Below are 14,922 nucleotides of genomic sequence, written 5' to 3'. Positions count from 1 at the left end.
GAATATTCAAACTTTCAAATGTTAGTTTTCAGGTATCAGTTTTCATACAAGCTTGCATCCAGCACCCCAAAACAACCCAAAGTATGATAGTTTGAATCCTTTATTTTGCAGTTTAATACTTTGTATATAAAATGAATGTCAGTAGCAGAGATGCTGGCCGTCTTATTAGAAATCACAATTGAATTACAGATCTTTTCTTACTAAATGTATTTTTTGTGACATTGTAATACATTTGACAAATTCACTTTGTATTGTATTGAACGTTTTTGTTCAAAATTGTCTTGCAGGAGGAATCACTTTATTTGTTCGGGCAGAAATATTGACAGGCAACACAGATGGACAAACAAATGCAAATAAATAAATGTAAATAAATAAATCATTCTGAAATAGACTGGTCACGTACAATTCAACAACAGGCAAACAACGCAACACCAAACAAACTATAGTGCAAGACGGAACATGTTGAAGTGGGTTTTGTGATGCCCAAGCCTTAGCCCTTTTTAAACCATTCACAGGGTTTTAAACAAGGAAGTCTGAAATATTGCTAAACCCAAAGACACCCAGTAGCCAAGACTTGTAGAGCTAGCACACACATTCTACTCTTCATAAGATAATTCCTTCTTGTGGTGCACGCTTGCATGACTTCTGCCTTTGGAAACCGTTTTAACATTCATTCATCGACCAAAAGTTTGTGCATTCCCTTCCTTAAACCTCTTGAGGACTAAACTGGAAGATAAATCCGGGAGGAATGTGTAGGTAGTTAGACACCCACAGCACTGCCATTTTCCAGGGTCGGGAGGCGCTGAGGAACTGGGCTACGAGGAGGGCCAGCGGGAAGGGTGTTGGCCCGAGGGGCTTCTGCTGAATTTCCCCTTACACTGATGTGCTCCCATCCGCCCTAAAGGAAAACACATTTGGATGTGATCAGCACAGTCTGAAGATATGACTTCCATAGTGAACACTGGCTGCCATCTCAGTGAAGCTAATACATGAATAAATCAAATAAATAGTGACATACCCCAACACCAAAGTCCCAAGAATGTCCTTTTGGCTGCATAGGTCCAACCCCAACTCTGTGGCATATGGCCCCGGGGAACTCCAGAGGAAACCCTGGCACCCCCTCTGCTATGGTCCACACCTGAGGACAACGTTAAGAGATGATGTGTGAAGGGTTTGGCTGCAGCTGATGAGGGGAGCTCAGTTTGATTTAAACCTCAACTATCAACCCCAAACCCTAACCCAATGTAGCTATCGCAAATTAATCATTTACCCTGTTTATTAAAAATGTATTTCACATTCAGCCTCTAGATCTGGCAGCCTGGAGCTCCACTCAGCAGCCAACAACATCCACCCGCCACTATCCAGCGTCTGCAGCTGGACTCACTTGGATGTGGCTAATGCTCCGGACACCATCACCTGAACCTCATTCATGCCAAGTTAAACTGACCTGGTCAAGAGGGCCCACAGAGACTTTAGTGACGTTATTGGAGATGAGCTCCCAGGCCGAACCCTGAGGGTAACTCGGGGTCAGGCCCTGTCTGTACCACAGGTTACCTGCATACAACCAAAATACACATTTTATCTAAGTGCCATGCAAAGGTAATATCACTGGATGTGTAATTATTTACCATTTTCATCCACAGCAAACACTGATGTTCGCCCCACTGAAAGATGTTGAAGAGTTTGACGAGGAGGAGATGGGATGTGGTACCAACATTCTCCTGTAGGGGGCGCGGAGACATTGTTCATTGAGAGACACAAAGTAACTTCACAGGTAAGTATTTATTATTTAAGTCTAACCAGCAGGGTTCTGAGGTGACACTGATCCTCGGTAAAACACAGACCCGTCCTTGGCTATCGCCCACACCTGGTTGGCTCCACCAATAGAAACAGACTTAAACGGCTGGTCTGTGCCCACATGCAGCCAGGAGCTTCCCTGTGGAATACAGACAATACATTTCCATTATCTTAACACTTTGGTAGGGTTTTGTTACTGTTCTGCAGGAAAAATGAAAAAAGATGTTTTACTGCAGGGTTTTGAGGGACGACTCCCAGTCGACACAGGACGTCCCCCTTCTCGCTGATGGCCCACACAGGCACATGCTCCATCCTGCTCTGAGCCAGGCACGGCATCAGGGAGATGTCACTCAGAGGGATAGGCGGGACCTGTTGCCATGGCGCTTGCAAGGCAATCTTACACTTTCTGTAATGAAAGAATCTCAAACAGACCAATGCAGAACATGTCATTACAATCACAGGATTGCTAGTGGTACCTTATCCACCTTCTTCTCCTGACAAAGTCTTTAATAGTTTTGTGCCCATGGAAAGTCCTGAAAGAAAACGGTTTCATGTTAAGTTGTGTCTTCATTCTTTTTTCTTATGTGTCAACTTCTGGAGCTACATACACTGGGAAGTCTGCTGCATATTGCCACCCATCTTTGTCTGTGCCACCAGGAACATTGTAGTCCACAGCCCATTCTGAAACCTAATCCATGAATAATAACAGATGTACTTTTACTGTAGGAGAAAAGTGTTTTTAAACACACTTTATTTTTTATTATTCCTACCCAGGACCACTGAGGGGAGGGAGGTTGTGTTGTGCTTTTGGTGCATTCCTTTAGCCCACTCTCATCGCTCCACATCGCACGATCTGTAGGAAGTCCCCTGAAAAAACAGATAGGGCATGGCTATTATATTTTCAGGAGAAACATAATAAAATGTAAACGTAAACTTTTACTTGTCTGTATATCCTGTCATGGGATTCCATCGTTGATTTTCATACACATACACATTTCTGACATCTGTCTGCTGGTGCATCTCATCTCCTAAAAACACAGAGATCATTAAGATTATGTGCATTTATCAGTTAGTGATTACTGGCCTCATGGCTGCATAAACTCCCACCCACAAGTTACTGTTCTGACGTTGCTCTTTGCACATAGCAGGTGTTATAGCAAACTGTAGGTGTTTACCCAGCGAATTGTAGACCCAGGCAGTACCGTCCCATCCGACGCCCCAAACCAGCCCCAGACTGTTTGATTCTACACAGCGCAGGTGTCCCGGGACCTGCCGCCAGAACCTTCAGCACCAGCACCACACAAGCAAGAGCACATCCCCATCACACGTGTTAGTCAATTGTTAGTTATAGCCGTGTTAGCATGTTAACTTTGGTTAACTTGTAGAGAAGGGATAAGTCTTACATGAGATCACAGGGGATTGCAGTTACAGGGGATTCCAGTGTAAACGAAGGCTCATGCACCATAATGTCTCCTTTTGAGGTGGTGGACCAGAGGGCGTGTCTGGATGGCGGGCCGTCGATCCCTCGACATTCACAGCAACAGTCAGACAACAGGGACAACTAAATATATAGAAGATGAATTAATTTACATTCTGTATGAGACATGATGAGCTTTTACCAGGTATTTTACCCAGTCAATCAGGTCCTTTTCAGTTTGTGCAGCAAGAATCAAAGGCGACCTCTGCTTGGTTCTTTGGGCAGTGTACACAGCAAAGGCGTAGTAGCAGTCCCTGATGACGGGCACCAGTGCTGTGATTTCATTTATGAACACTTGAAGGTACTAAAACACAGATAAACAAATATACTTTAAGTTATGATTATGTATTTCAGTTTGAAAGTTAAAAGAACGTATGAGATGTTTAGCATGGCTATTTGGTTTTTGCTTAGATACTTTGCAATTTTAAGTAATTTGTAGCAAACTTCAAAAGCAAAAACTACACGATAGCATCATTCAGTTAGTTTTTTAATCAAGATGTGATTAAAAATCTTTCACTAAAAATAGCAACATTATATCCAGAGCATATCCATTTTATGCAACAGAAACTCTGTGTTTATTGCTGTAATACCAACCTTCTTCTCGTCATACTGTGTGTAGTAAACAAAGAAAATGCTGTCTTTCTTGCCATCTGGTTTTGTGGACTGCTCCAAAGCGACACTCACGTCCACCCAGCGCTGAGGCTTCCAGTCCCTCCACCAGCGCAGAGTACCTTTACACACCCACACGGACTGATGTGGAGAGCAGAGGATACAGCGGTGAGCGATCGCCGTCACAGTAGGTCAAAGTAAAGGTGAGTCTTACATTGCTTCTCTCCTGTGGTTTTCTGCTGCTGGCGTCTCTGCGTTCATGCTCTTCACTCCAGGCGGCGGATTGGACAGGAGTGAGAGACACGGAGCTTGTGAGGACGCCTGCCAGAAATGACAACTAATTATTCATTGTTGTGAACTGTAGGGAGGGATGTCAAGATGATTGGGTTAATCGTGATTAATCCTAAGAATTGAAAAAAATAATACATTTTAGAAGCACCAGTCATTTTAATTTACTCTATCCTTTAAAAAGTAAACCTGAATGTACAAAGCGTTTATATCTGGCTAAGTTTATTTAGTTGAAATTTAACATAACATGTAATTTAGCTCAAAAAGGAGTGGGATGAAGTATAACTTATTATCTCATTATTTACAAGTTAATAATGACCAAATGTCATGGTCACCTTCTTATACTTTTCAAAAGTAATTACTTGAAATGCTTTTTAAAAGTTGTTTTATATTTAGATATCAGTTTGATCAATAGTTTTACTCAAGCCATCGTTCAGAAGGTTTGATTTCATAAAGCTGGTCACATATTAGAGATGAAAAGCAATCTATAGGAAAGAACGAAAATGTTTGATTTTGTTAACCCTGTGAAGAGCTGGCCCCTGTCCAGGATGTACCCCGCCTAAGGCCCAAAGTCACTGGGATAAGCTCCAGTCGCCCGCGACCCCGAACGGGAACAAGCGGTATAAAATGAATGAACAAATGTTTGATTTGACTGTTGTTTAATCATTGTTTCAGTCATCGAGACTAAAATGTGTAATCTTTACTCTTTACTCTATCTCTGTTTTAGATGCTCATTCCACCAAACTAGAGACTAAATTATGACTTTAATTGTAAGGCAAAGATTTCATGATAAATCAAAAATCCAGTGGTTTACAAACTTATAATTTGATCTTTTTTTGCTTAAACATGTTGAGCATTCTGTACATCGTGTTTATTCCTAATTACTCGTAGCACTGAACATTTGGCACGTCTCTGATGATTACCTGTCGGACTGAGCCAGCTGACTTTAGACTCGGCATCCACGTCACAGCCTCCACCGGAGATCCAAGCCCACACCGGTCCATCTTCTTCTCCCACTCTTTGAGGATTCTCCAAAGCTAACACACCTGTGCTACTGTCCACCACAGCGCTGCCTGCCGCCTGTGCACGCGCTGCTTCCGCCCCCTCCAGGTCAACGTTGCTCCACGGCGGGTCGCGTGCCGCACCGTCGGGTGTGAGGAGCACAGGGGCGGGGGCGGGATGAGGGGTGTCCTCTTGTGGGACTTCTAAAATTGAAGGTTGACCTGCAGATGTTTTGTCGCGGTCAGAAACCAGACTGTTGATGAAGCTGTCACTCGCAGGGATAAAGGGTCTAGGAGCAGTTTGAGGGGTATCTTTAGTGTTCTCCCCTCCTAAAGGCACCACAGCAGGGGCAGCTGCCTCCAGGACAGGCGTGTCAGTCGTGCTGCTCTGTGCTGCTACTGGGCCCAGCTCAGAGTCCGAGTCTGTGCAGCTCACAGCAGAGCTTTGGGACGCTTCCGTAACCTGATCATCCCTAGTGCAAAGACAGAAAAACTATTACAATATGTATTACCCACTGGACAAACTCTGAGTTTCCAGCAACTTCATTATGTTGTGATTATTCAGGTCACAATATAATAAAAAAGTAATAAAAGCAAAATGAAGTCACATAAGTAAAGTGCTATTTATCAGGCAACACATTAACGTAATCATTCTAAAAGTCTGATTTCATAAAGCTGGTTGCATATTAAAGGAAAAGGTGAGACCGGGACCGTGAAGCTGTCACCGTGGTAATCATTTCAACATGAAAAATGTGTTCAATCAGGTTTAATAATGTTCATCTCAATAATTTATGGTTGACGATGCCTAAGCTCATGCCTCACGACCCGGACACAGGGAAACACCGGAGTAGACAATATAAAAGTTGTTTGGTCATGGTGTCTGGATGAGAATAATTGTAACACTAAAATCTGAGCTTGTGACATGCCTAATATATACACTGTACTTTTTGATTTATGTACAACTACAACTATACTTCTATATATATTTACTATGCTGTATTTTTTTTTTTTTATACTGTAGTAGTTTTTATTAAAGCCTTGACAGCCCTCACTTCTGTATATTTACCTGACAAGCCTATTATTATTGTTATCATCATCATCATCATCACCATCATTATTATTATTAGCAACAGCCGCCAGAGTAATAATTTCAATCTTAAAGACAGGAGAATGTATTGGATGTGCAGCTGTAAAACATTCTTAGAACTGGTTAACAACTTTCTCAGTTTCTCAGTTTCACTTTACCCGACAACTGAATTCTCAGTTGTCGGGTAAAGTGATGCGATGTCTGTGAAAACCTTGAGAGCAGGAATGCAGATTTAAATTAGACGCTCTGAGTGAGAAACTCTGGTCCAGTCGGATGTAAGGCAATATTTTCTGGGAGCTTCCTGGTGATCATTTTACATTTTACACTGTGTACTGGAAACAAAACTAATGTGCATTATTATAACCAACCTTTGTGAACCAACTTCTTTTTTACGTCCCCATTGGGCCGAAATTAGGATCCAGCCATTTCCACTCGGCTCAAATGGCGTAACACCCATCCTAAAATACAGCCCTCTGTCTTCACCCACAGCCCACACCTGTCAAAAGATGTAAATAAAACTGGTCTTATCATCATGTTTACAATTATGCTTCACAGTGAACATGTTCCTGATCACTATCCCCATAGCAGCAGGACAGAGGCAACTGTTACTTTTTAAGGCCATATCCTGTAACAGAGACACCTGCCACTTCCCACAAGCCCTCTCCATAACCGCAGGCCTGAAATATGAAATATGGGACGTGAAGATGACAGCTTGGCCAGCTTCTAATTAGGGAACCTCCCATATGTCAGGCCAGTAGGAATACACTCTGGAGATATATAAGGCTGAGGTCTGAGATACGACTGCCGGGACATTGGCTGGAACGCCGGGGTGCTCGGGTTACAGGGTCCTGGGGCAGGAAGGGCTGAAGAGGGTGAGGTGCACTGGAGGAGGAGGTGTCAGCTAAGGGAGTGCAAAGTCCTCAGCATTGACCCCGGCTTTAAGCTCATCTTGAAATTACATATGGGTAGAAGACCGCATGGTTTAAAAAAAGCATCTAATAAAAGATACATGCTTAAATGCTTTTTTTACACTTATAATTGCATCGCTGGGTGCACGGTGGCAAAGGCGGTTGGTGCTCTTGCCTGCCAAGAAGGAGATCATGGGTTTGATTCCCGGGCTAGACCAACATCACATGATCTCTCTGGGTGGAGTCTGCATGTTCCCCCAGTGTTACCGTGGGTTCTCTCCGGGTTCTCCGGCTCCTCCCACCGACCCAAGACATGTATGTGTCAGGCAAAATTGGTGACTCTAAATTGGCCCTAGTGAATGAATGTGAGAGTGAACTGTCTGTAATGTCTATGTCTCTGTGTTGGCCCTGCGATGAGTTGGCCACTGAGGCCCAAAGTCACTGGGATAGGCTCCAGTCACCCGCAACCCCGAAAGGGAACAAGCGGTGGAAAATAAATGAATGAATAATTGCATTGCTAATGTTTTAATATATAGACATTTAGTGTATCCAAGTACGTAACGTTTACAAAGATGATGCTAAAAAGTACAAACTACAGCAGAAATAACGATACCTGGTCGTTGAGGCCAACATCCACCGTCATCATTTCTCCTCCAATGCTGATCCAGCCTGAGCCACAAGGATTGTGGGAGTTCACACCTCGTCTGAACCACACCTGAACACAAACGTATATGATTACATCAAGACACAACAGTAAGTAACCCAGAGATAGTGACCAGTTTACCTTATAGTCTTTGGTGACCACCCACACCACACTGACCCCCACAGAAACATACAAGGCTTCAATCTCTTTTCCTGGTGACTCAACTTCAGTCCATGTTGTGCCTGCAGACATTTTCACATCATTTTTCACACCATTATGTCCATAGTTGGCAGTAGCAACTTAGTAAACAAACTTATGCAAACACAGCCAAAGGAGACAAAGTGAGGAAAACGTAGTTTAATAAATTAAACAAACAGACAAACAAACAAACCAACAAACCAGTTGGGCTGTCCAAGCTGAGGCCAAACCGGACCAAGAGGTTACCATCCCAGAGCACAGCCCAGAGCAGGTCCCCAGGGCCAGCTGATAACTGAGCCACCTCCTTAGGGACCTCCACCTCATCCCAGCTGGTGCCCTCTGGGACCCGAGGATGAATGCCCTCCCTGAACCACACCTAAACAATACACAGAGGTAGAAAGATAATCAAAAATGGATTGATTCAACAGGCATGCTTTTGCCATGCAAGCTATGTTTAGAAAAAGTAGCACAAGAGTTTACAGATTTCTCACGGAGCAATTGTGCCCCCATGTGGCCATAAAGCGCGTGTGAAATATTGAGCAGCTTCAGTAAACTGGAGGCAGTTTGTTTCAACTATTAACTTGAGTATTACAGTTAGTTTTGATTGACTAAGACTGACCTGGCCCTGCTGTGATACTCCCCAGAGGTACGGGTACCTCCCAGACTGGTCACTCATCTCCCAGCCGCCACAGCTGATTTCACAAAGTGGCAGCGGTGTTTTTCTACTGTTTTCCAAAGGAATCTACAAGACATATATTTGATTATCTTATTCTAGAATGATGGATTGCAATTGCAAGAGACAAAGACAAACCTTTGCCCAACTCCCTGGTGCAATATATCTTCTGTAACGTATCCAGCGTCTACGTCGGACACAAGAATTCCATTTTTTATCTGGGGAAAAGTTGGCTGGAAAATCCACAGCATACTCCCAGCCCTACATGAGGAGATAAGTGGGTTATTGGTCTGTCAGGAATATATTTTGCAATTTTAGAGATAAAAAGTCCATTATTGTAGTGCTCTTACCCCAGTTTCGCTGGGTTCTCCACTGCAGCTCTGATCCACGTACCAGTCCCCCTCCCATTCCCAGCTACGGGACGGGAGCTGGAAGCTGTGAAGAGGTTGAGCGTTCAAGCCTGTTACGTCACTCCAGGGCCAGCGGTCAGTAGGCAACAGGACATCAGTGAAGCCATCCACTGGGTTCCACCTCTACAATGCAGGGATGTCAGATGTTTCGCTATTTCTTCACAGATTATGTAAAGTTCATGGCAATCGTCTAAACCTGGTTTTCGTAGGTCTCCTCTCTGTAGCGAATGGGGGTCTCGCTGGGCATTATGTTGAGGTAAACATGGTGGTCGCAGCCTACGCCCCAACAGCGACCTTTCCCTGCGGACACTCGTTTCAGCTCCAGCAGCCTGTCATCAGCACGCTCCCAGCGCTCACTGGCTGTGGACAGGCTGTACACTCTGCCGTACACGTCCACCGCCCAGAGCAGAGTGATGGGCATGATGACCCCTGGACAGAAAAACAAGTCATATAGAACCAAGTCATGTAACCACTGTATTTTAGTTAAATATAGTCATGTATGTCAAAATATAAAATGTGTTTAGTTGCTGCAAAATTTGATCGCAATTTCAGTGCCCAATGTAAATATGTATGGATGTGTGTATGGATAAATGGATATATTGTGTATATGTGTATGGTGTATATGTATAAGTGTAATATGGATATGTATGTGTATATGCATGTGTATACGCAATGCAGTGGAAAAATAAATTGAATTGAATAAAGGTGGACACACATGTCTTATTATGTATAAAACCTGAAGCTAACACTATAGTATCCTCTAATATTTAACAGTATAATTTTGAGACCTTATTTGGGGCTCATGACTATAACACGCTTCGTTGTTGGAGCTGATGTGATCGCAATCGACACTGCTTTTAATTTGAAAACAACCGGAAGTAGTATTAATCCCTCTTTTTTTTTAGTTTGCTTTCCACTTAGCAACTGATACAGTACTAATCCTCGACAGTCCCAAAGACGCCTCAGTATTGATCTTAAACCCCAGAGTCTAGTTTAACCTGAAACATCATCACTGTCAACTCCAGTTAAACAATAAACCTACCAACGTCTACGTTTTAACTGCATCCATCCCAACTGGCTATTTCAATTTAGTCCGACTTTATTTGACTTGGCGTTGGTGAACCAAACCAGGCTAAATCCCAAACCCAAAAACAAAGTAAAATAGAGTGAAGCAGCGGTGTACCTGCTGAAGCTGCTGACGCTATCCGAGCCGCGGTTGTCAAGGGAGAAGCAGACGCCACATGATACAGGTGCACACACTATTATTACCTGCAAGAGCCGCGCCAAGACATCCTACTCCAAACACAGAGAAACGATCACACTTTTTATGAACTTGGCGGCTAGCATCAATACAAAAGCCCGTTAAGCTGTTTACGTGACTGGAGGAAAGACTATTGAGAAGAAACAGAACAGCACAACACACTTGACTTACACCGGATGCCCGCTCACGCCCGAGAACACGCGCCTCGAGGGGGAAAAGTCCACAAATTGGACATTCACGCAACGGTCTTAACTCTAAAGCGGAGGAATATGCTCGGTTCAACTCCGGGTCCACAACAGGAAATGGAGGGAAAAGCGCTCTTCTGATTGGTCCAAATGAGAGATGCTCTGGTCCTATTGGTCGAGCGCTGGACACACGGGATATTTTCCGCCCGACTCCGCTGATGGACATGCATATTTCAATAATTTATTCAGCATCGAATTAATTATTGAAACGTGAGATTGTCTTCACCTGTTCAGTTACAGTTTGGGCTTTTCCATCAGCAGGTTGGCTCAAACACTGAAGAAAAGCCACTGAAGACACCGCTCTGGACTTCAGCACCTTGGATAGAGGCTGTCCATGGGTTTCACAGCAGGACCGTTGCCATAGCATTAAGAATTTAAAACAAATATCCTGTCTTTTGAATGCTGAAAGCTCCTGCAAATGTTGCCTCTAACGGGAAGGTGAACCCCATGAATGTACTGACCCAATGCAAAGTCATTCAGAACGATGCAAACAATGTGTAGGCGATACAATTTGCTTTTATTTTGTCTTTATTTTATTTTTTCATTTTCTTTATGATCTTATGTCACTCACCACCATTAAAACAATGTAGACCAGAAGTGTTATTATGAAACGTGAAGGCTTATGTAAGTGTACCACCGCATCGCCCTCCAGTGTGTGCAATACACTCCAGCCTCTCCATTATCTAACATTACATTAGATTTAAGGTCCATAAGGCATAAATATGAGCAGAAGTACAGTTAGATAAGTGTCTGCAGCAGTGTAAACGTCTCGTGCAGCTGCTGCCGGCGGCGGCGCTGTGGCTTTAAGAGCGTGAAAGTGGCGCTGTGGCTTTAAGAGCGTGAAAGTGGCGCAGAGGCACAACAGCGTCACATGATCCTTCTCTTGTGACACAGAGAGGAAAAGCCAGAGTTCATAGTTTCTGGTGTTGTGATGGCTCTTACTTTACTAGTGCCAAAGGACGAACTGTGAGGAGGGAAATGGAGCTGATGTGACCATTACCAGAACATTCTTTGCATTCCGGTTTGAGCTCTTTTTGGGGGAATTGTTTTTGTTTTTTTTCTTTCCCTCGCGGCAACAAAGTTGGCGCATGGAAAGAGACGAAGTTTTCCTGTTTTGCTTCGTTTGTTGTTGACCAAGTGTCACATTGAGCTCGTGATCGTCGCTCTTAGTTCCAGTTAAAGTGCAGATTAGAGGACATTTCGTTTCACAGCTGAGATGGTGGACAGTAAACCTCTGCTGCAGGACAGACCTCCCGCCTATCACGCTGTCCCGGGGGTCTACGAGTGTGGCCCCCCGCCACAGCAGAGCTACGGGGCCATTCCTCCCACCGTCCCGCCGCCGTACCCGTTCCCCCCCGAGGGCCAAGGCGAGTACAGTCACCCCGACCCACCATGACAGGGCTCACTGTCCTTTATCCAACTGTCAGTCATCTCACCGTGTGCAACCGTGTGATTGTGGAGAATACTTTAGAGTAGTGACTTATGTAGTGACAAAGTCTTCAGTCTTCAGGCCGTGACTAGACCTGGATCTAGTATAAATCCTGGCTCCGATAGAAGTGAGTTTCTATAAAGGAAGTAGTGCGGGTTTTCTCATAAATGTGGCCTCATGTGTTTCCTGTTTGCTGCTGTGTGAATGTTGTACATGTCAAACATTCACTGAGAACAGGTTCAAAGTTCAGTTACATGCGCAACGATTCAATATTTGTTATTTTGTCCTGTTTTTGTCATTCATAACAAATTTGGTTAGTTTTAGAATAAATTTATTTTGTTAAATTTAGCTTCTGAAGCTTGTGTGAACATTTAGATTTCATATTGTTTTGTGATGCTGGATATATGTGAGGAAGTTAATAAATAATATTCCATTTGGTTTGATCCAGGGTACCCTGTGGCCCACACGGCCCCTGTGTCCCAGCAGCCCTACGGCGGGACCTATGCCATTATTCAGCCCTCTGTGGTGGTGGTAGGAGGATGTCCGGCCTGCAGGTGAACACACACACACACACACACACAGACGCGCACACACACACACACACACACACACAGACGCACAGACGCGCACACACACACACACACACACACACAGACGCACAGACGCACGCACACACAGACACACACACACACACACAGACACACACACACACACACACACACACACACAGACGCACGCACACACAGACGCACGCACACACAGACACACACACACAGACACACACAGACACACACAGACACACACAGACACACACAGACACACACACACACACACAGACGCGCACACACACACACACACACACAGACGCACAGACACACACACACACACACACACACAGACGCACAGACGCACGCACACACAGACACACACACAGACGCACGCACACACAGACACACACACACACAGACACACACAGACACGCACAGACACACACAGACACACACAGACACACACAGACAGACACACACACACACACAGACACAGAGACACACGGTTTCATATTATGTTGTGTCATATGATACTATTACTGTTGTTTTCACACAGTTGGGGTTGACTTAAAACTAGGTGTACTGGTTGACTCGTGTTCTCTGTAATTTGGCTCTTCAGGGGTTTTCATTTGGCCCTTGAGAGATGCTGAGATTTGTCCCTGATTCAAATGTCCACTGACAGTGTCTATAGTTAGAATGGAGACCAAACGTCTTTCACCTTTCAGCTCAGTAATTCAAGTTATAATATAAAAGTTACTGAATAAAACAAATTGGATACCTCTGATTTAGACTCATATTTCACTAATGAACATTGTGAAACTGTTAAAAGCCGTGAGTCATTGTTCCATCAGCTGATGTCATCCACTGTCATGTGATGAAGGGCAGGAATAGGTCATAAAATGCATGTTTTCTTTGTACTCATTTACATGTATGTAGGCTGTTTGTATTGCATTGTTTTAAGAAATGTATTATAAAGGTTTGATTATGATTTAATACCTGGCTTAATGAAATGCATTCTTTTAGAGGTCAAACCAGTATGATGGCATTTTAAACATCACTGGAGGGTGTTACTTTTGTTATTCTATAAACCACAATGGAACCATTTACGTCAACACAAACTCTGTCCACTCTTTTGTGTAAATGAGTCTTAATAGTTTGTGATCTTATTGCTAAGCAGTAGAACCAAGGGATTTCCACGCTCTTCAGTCATAAACTTCCTCATGTAACCATAGGTTACAAAGGGACAAAGTTTCAAAGCTGATTTTCTGGCTTGTTGCAGTCATGAGACCGTAGATTGTGCTTATTGGAGGATTAATGCCACAGTAACACAGCCCCAGATTGACTCTCGAGTGTTGTTACACTTGTCACAGACTGTTTGTGTTTACATACACTTTATTTCTTTAAGTTCATTATAAACATTACATGGTTTAACTTTCAGATCGTGTCTGATTGTAGTGTTTACTGAGATGAGCGTTTTTGTTGCAGAGTGGGCGTATTGGAAGATGACTTCACATGCCTGGGCATCTTGTGCGCCATCTTCTTCTTTCCCTTGGGCATCCTGTTCTGCTTTGCGCTGCGCCAGAGAAGATGCCCCAACTGCGGGGCCACTTTTGGTTAGAGGGGCCAAATGTTTCAATCAACACAGTACGACGCTCAATGTGACATATTGGTGTCTTTTTTTTTAATCACTATACTTAACTGCCATTGTTATTTACAAAATATTATAATTAATTATTCATTTTTGAGCATGTTATGGTATCTCCCTTGCAAGAGATTATATCTAGCAATGGTAATTATTAGTGCCTTCATGTCATGCTAATCATCAGAAATTCCACTTGTTGCCAATTGGTTTGTAGGTTTGCTTTACTGTTGTACATTATATACCTAATCTTTTTTGGTAAATGTGTATTTCTGTTTGTGTTTACTTCTTTTTTTCTTAACTGCACACATTTCTGTTATTGGACTGTTCCGGCTCAACAGGCTAACACAAATATTAGTCATATAGCAAACGATTATCTTTGTATGGGATTTTTCCTAAATGATAGGATTTACATGAATACAATATATTAAATGTGTAAATATTTGTATATTTTTTATTGTTCTAGGGGGCCATATTTGCACTGATCTTTTGACAAATAATCTGCTAAGGTTGTGCTCTTCCAAGGCCAATGCAGACCTCAGGAACATACAATCTGACAAACTCAACTTCTACAGCCAATCACTGTTCGGCGTTTTATCTTTCAGCCCCACGTACGACAAGTGGAGGGGAATCACTGCACATGGATTATGCTGCACTTTCCCCCCAACCAGACAATCAAGAGTCTGTGTTCCTGTTCATTTCTGTAGTC

At 43.4% G+C, this 14,922-nt stretch overlaps 2 protein-coding genes across 4 annotated transcripts; one reads left to right on the top strand and one right to left on the bottom strand.

The window, feature by feature from the left end:
• Nucleotides 1-200: 200 nt before the first annotated feature.
• tecpr1b (tectonin beta-propeller repeat containing 1b) lies at nt 201-10,621 on the bottom strand. Of its 3 annotated transcripts, XM_072443424.1 has the most exons (26): nt 10,524-10,615; nt 10,275-10,384; nt 9,288-9,520; nt 9,032-9,214; nt 8,820-8,942; nt 8,628-8,750; nt 8,210-8,384; nt 7,952-8,052; nt 7,781-7,882; nt 6,628-6,755; nt 5,095-5,645; nt 4,098-4,204; nt 3,869-4,024; nt 3,429-3,578; nt 3,201-3,358; nt 2,973-3,079; nt 2,738-2,825; nt 2,568-2,664; nt 2,406-2,485; nt 2,274-2,330; nt 2,029-2,203; nt 1,801-1,936; nt 1,629-1,721; nt 1,448-1,554; nt 1,019-1,138; nt 201-898 (listed from the first exon to the last, which is right to left on the bottom strand). In XM_072443424.1, the coding sequence occupies exons 3-26, from the start codon at nt 9,510-9,512 to the stop codon at nt 761-763; spliced, it is 3,480 nt and encodes a 1,159-aa protein (XP_072299525.1). In that variant the 5' UTR covers nt 9,513-9,520; nt 10,275-10,384; nt 10,524-10,615; the 3' UTR covers nt 201-760. The 3 variants fall into 3 exon arrangements, with proteins under 3 accessions (XP_072299525.1, XP_072299526.1, XP_072299524.1); XM_072443425.1 differs by lacking the exon at nt 10,275-10,384 and having other exon boundaries at nt 10,524-10,621; XM_072443423.1 differs by lacking the exon at nt 10,524-10,615 and having other exon boundaries at nt 10,275-10,491.
• Nucleotides 10,622-11,762: 1,141 nt separating this feature from the next.
• Nucleotides 11,763-14,814, top strand: bri3 (brain protein I3). Its single transcript, XM_072443415.1, has 3 exons — nt 11,763-11,964; nt 12,475-12,580; nt 14,060-14,814. The coding sequence occupies exons 1-3, from the start codon at nt 11,814-11,816 to the stop codon at nt 14,190-14,192; spliced, it is 390 nt and encodes a 129-aa protein (XP_072299516.1). The 5' UTR covers nt 11,763-11,813; the 3' UTR covers nt 14,193-14,814.
• The last annotated feature ends 108 nt before the right edge of the window (nt 14,815-14,922 follow it).

Source organism: Eucyclogobius newberryi, unplaced genomic scaffold (assembly GCF_026437365.1).
Source record: "Eucyclogobius newberryi isolate DKJ021-1_F unplaced genomic scaffold, fEucNew1.0.hap1 SCAF_13, whole genome shotgun sequence".
Lineage (NCBI taxonomy): Eukaryota > Metazoa > Chordata > Actinopteri > Gobiiformes > Gobiidae > Eucyclogobius > Eucyclogobius newberryi.
Note: the sequence above shows the minus strand (reverse complement) of the source record. Positions and strands in the feature narration are given on the sequence as shown.

Coding starts and splice junctions, on each gene's coding strand:
- bri3 (XM_072443415.1), top strand. CDS start 11,814: ATGGTGGACAGTAAACCTCTGCTGCAGGACAGACCTCCCGCCTATCAC. Junction 11,965..12,474: donor GTTCCCCCCCGAGGGCCAAG/GCGAGTACAGTC, acceptor GGTTTGATCCAG/GGTACCCTGTGGCCCACACG. Junction 12,581..14,059: donor GGAGGATGTCCGGCCTGCAG/GTGAACACACAC, acceptor TTTTTGTTGCAG/AGTGGGCGTATTGGAAGATG.
- tecpr1b (XM_072443425.1), bottom strand. CDS start 9,512: ATGCCCATCACTCTGCTCTGGGCGGTGGACGTGTACGGCAGAGTGTAC. Junction 4,205..5,094: donor CAGCTGGCTCAGTCCGACAG/GTAATCATCAGA, acceptor CATTTCTGGCAG/GCGTCCTCACAAGCTCCGTG. Junction 899..1,018: donor CTTGGGACTTTGGTGTTGGG/GTATGTCACTAT, acceptor GTTTTCCTTTAG/GGCGGATGGGAGCACATCAG.